The 13011-nt window shown below is 39.0% G+C and overlaps 1 protein-coding gene across 1 annotated transcript in view; it reads left to right on the top strand.

The window, feature by feature from the left end:
* The first annotated feature begins 297 nt into the window (after positions 1–297).
* stk32c (serine/threonine kinase 32C) overlaps positions 298–13011 on the top strand; it is a 153642-nt gene continuing 140928 nt past the window's right edge. Inside the window, exon 1 of the mRNA XM_074675879.1 lies at positions 298–793. Within this exon, the coding sequence (XP_074531980.1) occupies positions 712–793 (82 nt within the window). The 5' untranslated portion in view covers positions 298–711. The remainder of the gene's footprint in view (positions 794–13011) is intronic.

Raw genomic sequence — 13011 nt, 5'->3', positions numbered from 1 at the left:
TTCTTTTTTTTTTTGTTGTTGCATTAACCCATTCTCTGTAAAAAAAATAAATAAATGTAATTTTAATAGAATGAGAAGTTTCATCTACTTTAATTTACACAGGCTACACTTTCATTATGGTAACAGTAGACACAGAGGTAGATATTTGCCACTTTTTCATAGTAGAGCCATAATCTACATGGGAATTTTAAAGAAAGTAAAACAGGTGTGTCACTTTAAAAAGTGTGTCCCTTTAATTGTTTGGAGTCGTGTATGACGCCAACAGATGCTGCTTATTTAAGGTGATTGCAGCTCCTCGGCAGCAGCTCTTGAGCTTTTATTTTCAAGCTACACTTTCCTATTTTCCTGTTTCCCCCACACCTGACTGCGTGTAACTTACCACAGCTCTGACTCTCAGCTCTGCAAATACAAGTCTCTGTGTTTGGCTGGCAGGCTACGGAAGACAACTGAACACCAGCTGCACCGAGTGATATATTTACCCCCAACTGCAACAAACCGAACAGTATTTAACTTTATTCTCACAGTTTCTGCTTTTCGATGGCGTAGAAAGAGTCTCACATTTCTAGCACTGTAGAAAGCGGATGAAAAAGAGCGAAATAACGGGCACGTTTCGGGTGAAATGTATGGTTATGATTTCAGTCTTTTGAGGAGGGTGCCCAACACAGAGCTGTAGTTTCTCTCCAAGAGGCGAGGAATGCAATCTGAGCATCAATGTTTCACTGGGGCAAGTGGAAGAAGAGGATGGGAGCCAATAGTTCTTCAAAGAGACCCGTGTTTGACGAGAAGGAGGATGGTAAGTCCCTGCGAAAATCACACTACTTTAGAAGTTGGAGATGGGAGTTCTGTGTTGTGCGTCGATGTTATCTGGAATTACTAATATCGGGTCAAACTGGACTGTTGTGCTCCAATACTGATGTTACTTTGAGCGGAGTTCTCAAAGTTTCTGCCGACAAGTTGTAAATTTTGTGGGATGAAACCACTCTTGCTGTTTGTTTTTGTGCATGTTAGTGTTGCTTAACTGATGGTCCTTTCTAAAATGTAAAAGCCATGATAAGAAACATAATTCTGAGATACAATGTAATAAGTTAGAAGCATTTTTTGTTTGTAAATTAACCCCTTTGATGAGAAAATTTCCCCAACTCATCAAGTGCAGAATTACCACTCACTGAACATCAACGTGCTCCTACTGTGAGAACAAATATCTCAATGTCTGCATGAACCCTCTGAAATGTGAAACCATTTGAAGGCAGATATTTAATTGCATAATTAGAACAAGATTAGTGTCATGCATGGAAGTAATGTTAATTCATAATATCTTGTCAGTGTATGAGATATAAGCCTCTTGGAAGTGCGCTCATTAAGCGTTATGATAGACTACAGAGCTATCTTTGCAGAGCTGGCCAAGTTAAAGCTAAAGTTGATTCTAAACGAGGTCATTTCACTGCAGGGAAGTGGTCATATGACTCCTCTGTGCATGTGTGTTCAGTGCATGCTGCTGCATACTGGTTGAATCAATAAAGGGTAATTCTGCTGATTTTTATCTTGAACATTTCAGTTTTTATCACTGACAGGCTCAGACTGTTGTTTTAAGTGTATGACTGTATAAGAGGAAGGAGTCCTGGAGAGACAGACTTTTTACTGAAGAGCTGGAACTCTTTTTTTTTTTTTTTTAGAGAAAACATATTTAATTGCTTTTCTCAAAGCCATTAGACCTGATGTATTTAAAAGCATCATTGTAGCCTGCAGAACTTGGTAGTTGAGTGCTACTGCTCCCCAAATACAGTGAGTTTTCTTTTCTTTTTTTTCTTTTGTTGATTAGATATATAGGGTCTTAGGAAGCAATTTAAAAAAGAAGTAATTAGAAAAACACAACTGGAGTGGTCAAAGCAGCAGTGACCCAGTAAGTGCAGAAAGAACAGAAAAAAATATGTTGTCTGTCTATTGGAAACAATGCACTTTTTAACCAGTACGAGATGGGGATGAATACCTTTCATATTTGACATTATATGGTACCAATGCCTGGTACCCGGCAATCGGTATGAGTACTCAATGGTACAAATTTTTGGTACTTTTTTGTGTTTTTGTGGTAAACTATCTATATTTTAGATAATATAATATCATTTTTTTCGGTTTAACATATTTATTCCTCAATGTATAACCTTGCACTGCTGTGTTTATGTCCAGTGTGGAAAATCGCCTACTCTTCTACTCTCTCACTGTCACAAGGATGTGTTCAGGTACCTAAACATGGTACCTTTCGATTTTACATGAATCAGTACCCGTTACTTTTGACAGAATTTGTTCGGTACCTAAAAGTACCTAATGCGGTACCCACCCCTGGTACGAGAAATCTCTGAAGGGCTCCTTCTGGTATAACACTTCAAATACCAATCTGTTTATGTCATCTGCAAAAAAAAAAGGAAAGAAAGCAAAGAAAAAAAGGATGCAGTAGCAAATTTTACAGATTCAGAGGTTGGGCTTTAAGCAGTTTGATTTATTGTCTGTAACCTCCAAGAAAAGTGAGCAGCTGTAATTCAAAATTGCCATCAAGGGGAGTGGTTATTGAAGTGCTCAGGAGTGCCCTACACACCCCTTAAGTGATTCTGTGCTCCCACTCCTGCAGCAGATGATCATGATGGTTAATGTATTAAGGTTTAGAGAGATGTTTCCGTGAGCAGGCTGTTCACAGTTCAGTCTCTGTAGCTGTTCTGTGTGATTAAAGGAGAAGCCTTGAGCTCAGGACTGCACCTCTCAAGGCTGAGATGTCGTTTCTGGAGAGGGAGGAGGAGAGAGGCTCTGCCCTTGTTGTTATCGGACAGAAGTCAGTGTCCATACCCTTCATCATCGATATGAGGCAGGTGCCACTTACATATGACCCACTAAACACTAATGCCTGCTGTGAGTCCATTTCCGCTTGCTGTGTCAGGAGTCAGTGTGGATGCATCAACAGCACCACCGTGATGATGATTACCTCTATCATGTGCAGGGCAAAGGGGGCCTTTGATTTTATTATTCAGTGTTTCTGCTGAAAGGATTTAGTAATGGAGAGTCCTTTCATGCAGCCATGAAACACTTTTCTGCTGAATGGATCTGAGCGCACACAGTAAAGGAGGACGCATATGCATTGAAAAAAGGCAGCGATTAAAGAAGAGTTTGGTGGTTGTGTGTCTGGGCCTTATTTTTTACAAGACTTGGAAAAAAAAAATGGAGTTGCAGTTTAGTAGATGGTTTCAGCCAGTAGCAATGAAAAAGGCTGTCATGGCTACAGAATAATCCAAGAGGAGAAATGTAACTTTATATAATATAACTGATGATTTTGTTGAAAATTCACCAAATGTTGTTTGTTTCTAATTTTCTTTTCACCAACATGTTAAAATTGTGGTGGTGGGTTTCTGACAGCACAACAAACCTTTTGCTAAAAAGGAAGATGATTTTTTAGATTCTCCAGTTATGACGCCACACAGCCAAATGAAAGCATCTGCTGTTGCTTTTTCAACACTCATTTTGTTTGTGTAATTTTACAGCCATTTTTGGGTGCAATTAAATATTTTAGTAACACTCTTTGCTTTTATTTTATATACACAGGCACACATTCTCACAACAAAGAAGGAAAAGTAACAGGAAAGCTAAGCTGTCTGTGCTGTGGTCGTTGAGTGAATCTTTGTTACTTTCAGGTAAAATTAGTGGTTTTCTCAGCGGCGTTTGGTGGCTTTGAAGAGAGCTGTGTAATGACTGTTAATGACTTTTCAAAAAATGCAGCATACTCCTGAACCACAGGGTCTGTCTGTAGGGATCCTCTCTGTGATGTTTGTCGACACTCCAGGCTTCAAGATACATACATTATAGATGATACAACCGTCACGTCCTTTACATTTGGACGGACATCAAACAATGGATCCACAAGAGGGCGCCACTTGGAGTCAAAGTTTCTGATAGCAAAGGAGGGCAGCAGTAAAGGAGGTGTTGATTGTAGTTGTGTCCCAATTCAGGGACTACAGCCTTCGAAGGCTGAATTTAAAGACAGAGCAGTGTGTCGAAGGCTGTCCCTTTTCAAAGGCCCCCAAAATGCGTCCAATCCGGCCTCCTTTTCGGGTGCCACAAAGGACAGATTCGATAAATCCTTCTTAGCCTCACATATCCCAAGATTCATTGCTCGTGAATGCTGAATATGATGGTAGATTTTGTTTTACTGTGGAAAAATGTGTTTGGGCTCTTTTTAAGTAATATACTGTGCAAAAACAGTTCGTCTTTATAAATCTTCTCATTATGGAAAAATTCTATGTTCATGACTTACTTGATGTATTTTTATTTTTTTTAACAAGGAATTCAAGGAACACATTCAATAAACTCAGTTTTCTAAAAAAGCAAGTAAAACTATAACAGATTGCATTTATTTTACGCTTTTTCGTTATTGAAAATGTACATTTTTGCTTAACTCTTACATGTACATTGTGGTTCTACACTCAATCAAAAAGAAAATAATAATAATTAAGTAAAATATTTACAAAAACAGATAGTAAAACATCCTGTTTTGAATTTCTAAGGTTTTTGTTTGCGTGTTTAAAAAGTAATGTAAGGCTGACAAGTGAGGGCGGTGCTGCGTAATGTCAAGAGTGATAAACAGGAAATGCTCCATAAACCAGACCGTCTCATTTCAGTTTGGCCTTTGCGGTCTACACAGGCTACGAAGGCTAGGTCCTGCAGCTTTCATGGGCTACAGATCCTGAACTGGGACACAGCTTATGTGTTCAATCAAGAAAGAGGCAAAGTAAGAGGCAGTTGCAGTGGCCTATGAGGTCATCGATGCAGATAAGAGATACCTCTGATACTTCTGATGTCCTCTGTTTTTTATTTGTAACCTCTCTACACTGTGGCTATTCTCGAAACTGCCAACCACACCTGTACCTACTGATTTTCCAAAAGCATAGTATGTTGTATATAAGGGGCAAAATTTGCAGTATACCAAAAAACATCCAGATGGAAACATCCAGAAATACAATACCCTAACACTAACGATCAAAGACACTAATGTTTCAAAGTGTTTTTCTTCACTATGTTTTACTGGTCTGGAGTTAACTGTTCACTTCCCTGCTTAGTGCTGCCCCCATGAATTCCAGTGGTATTATGCAACACTTGTTACTCTAGATCAAAGACTGTAAAAATAACATGGACGCCATCTTGCTCGGCTTGATGTGAGGTCACCACACAAACTGCTCCCCCTGGTGACTGGCTGCAGTATGGGTCCACAAATCCATCTCTCCAGTCATTCCAGATGGGCTGTGGTCAAACTTTAAAAAATGAATACACCTCGTAGAAATGTTTCTCATGTCCGATTATTGTGGTGATTTGAAGATACTATTTCGCTGCCTTGTATTCAAATCCTCTTTTTTTCTAAAGATTTTCATTTTCAGTAGTTATAAGAGGTTAAAAACAAGGTTTTACGCCGCGCTTAATGATGACTGACAGCTGCCATTCTTGTGTATTTTTTTTTCAGGGATTGTAAAATATGTCGGTAGGCAGAGTCAAGAAGTGATTAGACTCTCGAAAGAAAAATAATTATTATTTTTGTCACCCGGCTCCACTCAGATTCCCCCAGAATCCCTCACAGTTTGTACTGCGCAGACTCTGGCTGCACAACTGCTACAATGCCTGTGACAGGGGAATTATGGCTTCAAAACTGTACAATGGTATATGGTGGAGCCACGCTGTCCACTCTATATACAGTCTGTGCTCTATATCAGTGGTTACCAAGGTGTAGGTTGGGACAAAGGGAAATATTGTAAAAGGAGTCACAAAATACCTCCCCAAATCAAAACTATTTAAATTGCATACTTTCCCCATCACCTTTACAATATAAACCAACATAGCGGTTAAAAATTATACAAAACAAAAGAAACAGAAAATCTTGGATCTGTTTTCAACATTTTTCTGCTGTCACAAGACCCCCAACAGTATGGATGGCAGCAGATTAATTTTTGAAACCAAACAATGGTAGTCCATTTTTTTTAGCTAAATCAGGTTTCTTGTTTTTTTTTTTTTGTCGATAAAAAAGTACAAAATTACAAATAAACTGAGCACAGACTGGACTTAAAGCTCTATGTTTATCCATGTGCTTATTAGATGTTGCCTTCAGTGTAACATTCCAGTGTAATATTGGACTTTAGTAATTTAACAACATTTTGCAACTGTTCAGCATTTAGACCCTGAAATATCTCAAAAGGAGCTTCTGGTTTAAAAAGGAATAAGCAGAATTCTCCTGTCACTCCGCTCTGCTCACCTTGAGCTCTTGTTAAGCGCTCGCTCTGCACAGCAACTCATGTTTGAAAAGCAGATGCTTCTCTTTCTCTGTCCATCTTTCACTGAGCTGTGTGGCTCTGACATCAGTGTGAGCACACTGTGGAGGCTGACTTTGACTCAGACTGTCTCTTGTTGCCCGTCGGGTCTCTGAGAAACAGAATCCGTTGGCCTCTTGGAGAACAGCATATGGCTGACATTAGGCAGTAATATTAGAGCAGGGTTTGGCTCAAAAGGCTGCAAACATAATCAAGCGGTCAGGTTGATGTCCAAGCGTAGCTGCCAGGAGGGTTTTCTGGCAGATAGTTTGATTACCAGGGGAAGGCTGTGGAATTGATTGAGGTGCACATCCTGATAGTTTCTGCACAGATTTTCACACTGAAACTCTTTGACGACACGTGTGAGCGTGAGAAATGAGAAGAAAGAGAAATGATGGCCAAGCCGTTCTGGTCTGTTGGACACTTTTAGTCTTTTGTCATCACTTTGGAGACGTCTCTTCTTTCTCTCTTTAGCTGCTAAATCAGTGAGCGGAGCTCTTTAAAATTTCAGATGTACTGCTCACTCTCCAGGCAGGGAGGAGGAACTTTCTGGAGGCTTGTTGTCACGATAAAGTTGCCAGACAACTAGCTGTGACCACGCAGAAGTCTGAAACCAGCTTTGACAAAGTTAATTACCCCTCTATTGGCCCATTTTTTAATAAAAGTTTAGCTCAGTATGAATTAAATTAATCAGTACTGTAAAAATAAGAGTTAAAATAGCTGTTATAAGTATTACAATCATTTAACTCCTCTGCTCAGTCATGATAGTGAGGCTTATCTACACCACAGCATTCACATGGATTAGACCGTAGATGAAAACACAGATTATTTGAGAAGTGGGCCTGTTAATAATAAACTGAGTATCCAGTAATCAACCTTATATTAGATTCAGCAATCAGTATTGTGTTGTAAGATTAAAGCATGTTTCATTACCAGCCAGCTAAAGGCTAAAGGCATTTCACACAGCAGCTGAGCCAGGTTTCACCCAGCTCTTTTATGAAGTGACTGATACCCAACAGCCACCGCTGCGGACACAGTGGTGGAGAATTTTTTACAGGACATTAGCTGATCGTCGGATAAAAAACCGACAGACTGCAGAGAGATATCTCTGCCTGGCAAAGCTGGCATGCCTGTATCTCTGCAGGCCAGCAACATCAGTCCCTCCTGAGCAGCGTGTCCTCGACCGCCAGACTGATTGTGACCAGACTGACACCCAGCCATGTGGACATGCTGATTTTACTCAATGAGAACAGCTAAGCAGAAAAGCTGGACTGTGTGAAAGTTGGAGTCTGTTCATTTCTCTTGTGAAGGCAGATCCATATTGAGCAGTTTGCGCCTCACTCTATATGACTTCATATCCACAGAGACTGATATTCAGCATGTTGAACGGTTTTAGTCTCTATATAATCCTTAGCTTTGCAACCATCAGCTGTATACATCATGTCAGGATAGAGGAGTATGATTTAGGGAAAAGAGGCATTTGTATGGAAGATGAAAACAGCTGTAGATATTTCATGTTTTTATATATAGTTATCTCGTGATAAGGATGTATTGTCTCGATTTAACACAACAATGAATTATTCAATAATATGTTCATCTTGACCTCAACCAATAAGAGCTGCCATTAACAGCTTCCAAACACTGGCTGTAGCTGTAGCCATCCGCTAAGTCACACTTTACGTTAGTCTGTTCACTTGACTAGGTTTGTTCAGGGGCTACTGGTTGGTGGATGAGAGGCTGACAAACTCAGTGGCAGCTCTTTGTAGACTAAAATCAGGATTATCACATCAACCAGGGCGCAAAAGCGAGATAGCGAAATAAACCGTTTATTATGAGAAAACAATCTTTGTTATGTTGAGAAAACGAGAAAAAAAATCACAAGAAAACAATCTTTGTGATATTGAGATAATTATCACAAAATGACTGTACATAAAAAAAGAAAATCCATGGCTGTTCTCGTCTTCTGTCCAGTTGATATCATATTTGTTGTCAGAAAAATTCAGTTAACTTGTAATCAACATTGCTTTTGTTAAAATTTCCAAGATCAGTCTCAAAGAATACTTGTATAACTATTAGGAAGACACTTTTTTAAAAGATGGAACAGACTTATCAACATAATGTTTCATGCAAATACTCTTTATACCTGACTTTATACGGGACACAGACAAAAGGTTCCCAAATGGAAGCCAATGCTGACACATATTTATATATCTTGATGATATCTTGACGTCATGAAAGGGGCGACTGCAACAGTTATTATTTAATAATTTTTTTATTCAAAGGGGTAGTGCATATTGACCAGCATGTCAGAGTCCTTAGGATTTTAAAGCGGAGTTCATAACAAAAAAAGAGGTAAACAGTGATAGACAATTATAAAACTAGAAAAGCATTCAGAGAGCACAGACCTCCACCAAGTATATTGTGATTGTCACCAACTCTTTAGTCCTACTTTAATGTTATACTCCCTTTCAGCAGACTGTCTGCTACAATTTGGTGTTAGTTGTTGGTTTGTACGAAAACTATGATGACCCAGTACTTATTACATATTCCAGATCTTAGTATCCAGAATATTTCAAGGATCTGGATCAAACTTTTACATCCGTCAGAAATTATGGTGACCTTGTATCGTTTTGTTTTACAAAGCAATCCGACCATTTATAATACAGTTATATACACATATGGTGAAAACAGCCCTATCTCACAATGATAAAGAATCCTTTAAAAAAATCCTGGATCCAGACAGTGATCCAGATCACCTCCAAAATTAAATCACTTCTTCTTTATCCCATTTTGAACATTTCTGGAAAATTTTATTAAGATCCGTTGGTTACTTTTTGAGTTATGTATTTCTCAGGCAAACAGACAAACTTTCAGAGGTAAAGATTGCTTGTGCAAAAAAGCATTTTTTGAGGTTAATAAGCATAGTCTTCATTTGATTTATTACCACAGTGCACATTTTCCTAATGAGTTTATGGTAAGACTAAAACACATATTGTTTGACAATAAGAACAAGTTTACACACACACACACACACACACACACACACACACACACACACACACACACACACACACACACACACACACACACACACACACACACACACACACACACACACACACACACACACACAGGGAGAGGGGTTTTAATCCAGTGCACTCCTAATAGTGCAGGTGCTTGTTAACATTAATAGGATCATTAAGAGGTTACTTGAAGTGTCTACACCTGCTCAGGTACAGTTAAGTGTTGTGTTACTTGCAGAAGAATACCATGCTTTTTGGTTAAGATAGTGTCATAGGCTATCTCATCACTATAATCAGGATTCACTGAGGACATGTATGTAAGTCAGCTGTGTTTATTTACAATTTTAAAAAGTCACCCACCTGTACTCTCACCTGACACAGAAAATATACCTCAAGGTAAAAAAGAAGTGCAATTGTATGAATTATTTTTTAATTTTTGCACATGAATGATCTAGTATAGATTACTGACTTAATATCATATCGCAGAAAAGACATCCCCTTCATTATAAGTTTTGCAGCCCTGGTTTATGGTCTTCACCTCAAATGTTTTAATTCTCTTCAGTACAAGACAGTGTTCAGATTCTGTTATGGTCCCATTTAGAGTCAAATAGATTATAAAGCAGGTAAGGTCTCAGGGAGTTGCTACTCATGATTGACAAGTTGTTGTCAGCAAGAATTGAGTTGAAGAAATGTGTCTGCCCTCTGAAGCCTGATTTCTGGCACTTGAAAAAATAACAAAAAATTCAATGCTTTGAAATACAAAAGTATTTTTGAAACAGTAGTTTGATCGACTCTGAAAAGAAGTCTTGGCGGCTTTGTGTGTTCTGATATTTTCCACAAGGAGAAACAAAAATGACTGACTGTTTTCCTGTCAGAGCTTGATGCTAATGTATACGGGAAACTGCATTGATACGCTAGTGGTTAGCATACATTGGTATAACTTTGACTTCAGAGTAGAATTTCAACTTTCATCACAGAGGCATATCACAATTACTCTTTTAAACAATACTGAGAACTCCAAATGTCAAAATACTTTCAAGAAAATGAAAGAAAAGTTAGGCTCATGGTTGGTTTCGTAACTACGGCAAGGTTCCAGACAACTTAAAATAATGCTATAACCACTTCGAGATACTAGATGGCTTGCTTGAGTCAATAACATATTACAAAACTGTACATCAGCATTACATGACATGCAATTTTTTCTTGAAAAAGAAGGCATTGAAAAGGGAATCGATAAAGAATTGAATCAATAAGCAGAACCGATAAGGGCATTGATATCGATAAAATCTTATCAATGCCCATCCCTAGTCCCATTAAATCGATTTTCGATTTTTTTCTCCCACCCCTAGTGTGTAACAAGCTAAGCTAACTGTCAGTTTGTGATGGCTCTAGGTTCCCCACAGACATTAGAACAGTGTAGATCATACCAACAATCTAATACTGTCAATCAGAGAAGACTTAAATTTACTAATAACAAGGAAAGATCACCAGTGTTTTTCAAAATGCCTCTAATGCCATCACACAGATATTTAGAATATGAAACAAATCTTAACTTATTTCTTCATTAAGCCTTCAGATCTATTTAATATCTTTGTTTTGAATGATTGGTAAGATTTTGTCAGACTTTTTTTATGATTCATTAAATCAACTCATTAAGAAAATTTCAATTCTTTAAGAATATAAATGAGTTTCACTCTGTACACGAGAAGCTGGCTGGCTGACTGAGTCTGGACACTTTGGTTTAACCATTAGCCAGACTGAAAACAAAGCAGTGCTTCATGCTGTCCAGTCCTCATGTGAACTTGGAATGGCTCTTTTTGTCTCCTCGTCAAAGCGGCACTTGTTGTGAATGTGTGACAGCATTCATGAGAGTGAGCAGAAGTGACAGACGCCCGCTTTAATTGAGCTCAGACTTTGTGTTCTTGTCATTTTTCCTCCAAAAGTGCTCAGACTATGAGCAGAAAATGTGTTGTACTGTTTACTGAGATGTATGTTCTGTGTGTTTGTTGTATGCACTGGTAAGGCCAAAGGCAAGTTTCTTCTTCTTTGGACTCTAAACTTGTGCTCTCTGTGTGTGAGTGAATATCTAAGAGTGTGCGTGACTGTTCCCCGTCAAGAGAAGCGTGTGTGAGGCTCTGCGAGCAGATTTGGTTGAGGATAAAGATAGATGCAGAGAGAGATGGCTGATTACTCGCGCTGAATACTGAGGCTCTCTTTTTCTTTCATCTCCGTTGCAGACTCTCACTTACTCTCTTTATTCAGCCCAGCTTCTGCCTGCAGATACTCCGGCCTCATGCTTCAGTACAAGAGACAACATAATTGGGCTCAGTAGTATCACAACGAGCGGGTACACTGCCCTGGTTTCATAGATTGCAGTGCATGGTTGAGGATTAGGCTGAGTATTTCACTCACAAATTGAAAAATACTTCTCAAATTAAAGTTTTTAGTGTGTTTGATACCATAAAAACATTTTCAATGATACAATCTGGATTTCTCATGACCTTGAAGAGTACAGTTTCATTACATATAGCAGACGCTTTTGTCCAAAGCGATGTACAACACAAGCAGGAATTCAGACAGAAGGAAAAACCTAGTTAGTGCGACGAAGTGCTACAAGTTATTTGGCTTCCAGTCATTGCATGTTTTTTTTTTATTTTTTTATTTTTGATAATCTAGAATAATCTAGCCAGCCAACCTCAATCAGTTACTGCAACAATATACTTCAACCTTCAACAACATTCAGTAATCAGTGCTTAAAATTCACTAAGAGCTGGGTCGGACACCTTCTGACTCATTCTACCCCTGAAGACAAAGAGGAGAAGGGTCAGATTAAGGGCCTAAGTGTTCCCTGAGCAGATGAGTTTTCAGACATCTCTTAAAGTAGAAAGGGACTCTGTGGATCATATAGAGTTAGGTAATTCATTCCACCATTTGGGAACAACAAAGGAGAAGAGTCTGGCTAGAGATTTGGAGCCGCACTGGGCTGGGAGCAGCAGGCGTCTTTCACAAGCAGAGCGTAGTGGACGAGAAGGAGTGTAGACCTGGATGAAGGACCCCAGGTAGGCAGGAGCCGTTCATGTCAATGTTTTTGTAAGCCAGAAGAAGACAAGTATTTTCAGCTGATAAAAAAAACAAGAGCAGTGGTGACTGATTGAGAGAAAGCAAAGAGCGCGAGCAGGCCTACTGAAAAAAAAAAAAAAAAATCAGTGAAACAGCAAAATAAGAAGTTATCTTCTGATTGTTCAGCAGCTACCACTTTTAGAACTTTCATAGCTGTGGCCTCTGAAGACATTGATTATTCTTGAAGCCCTTCTTTTGCACATGAGGTCTTATGTTTAGTGGGCTGCAACCAGCAGCAGTAACTGCCTTTATCTGGGCTGAGGACTGAGCGATGTCCTCATGAGGGACCCGGTCAGCTCCTCTGTCTCAGTGCAGGTGGAAGTTTTTCAGGTGTACAGCTTTACTTTTTGCCCCACAAGTCTCAGTATCTTTTAAGAAATGCAAAACAACTGTCCTGCTGCATCAAACCTCAACTGGGATGGCGCTTTGAAAGACAGAAAGTCTTTTTGCATTTGCTTTCAGGAGGTCATGACAGTGTGAATAACTGAATGAAAATGACAGGAGAGGCAGATTCTTAAGGCTATGATCTTAAACTT

Source organism: Halichoeres trimaculatus, unplaced genomic scaffold (genome assembly GCF_033239565.1).
Source record: "Halichoeres trimaculatus isolate MK-OKI-2021-1 unplaced genomic scaffold, fHalTri1.1 fHalTri1_scaffold_8, whole genome shotgun sequence".
Classification (NCBI taxonomy): Eukaryota; Metazoa; Chordata; class Actinopteri; order Labriformes; family Labridae; genus Halichoeres; species Halichoeres trimaculatus.
The sequence above is the reverse complement of the archived record's forward strand: the minus strand, read 5'-3'. Positions and strand labels throughout refer to the sequence as shown.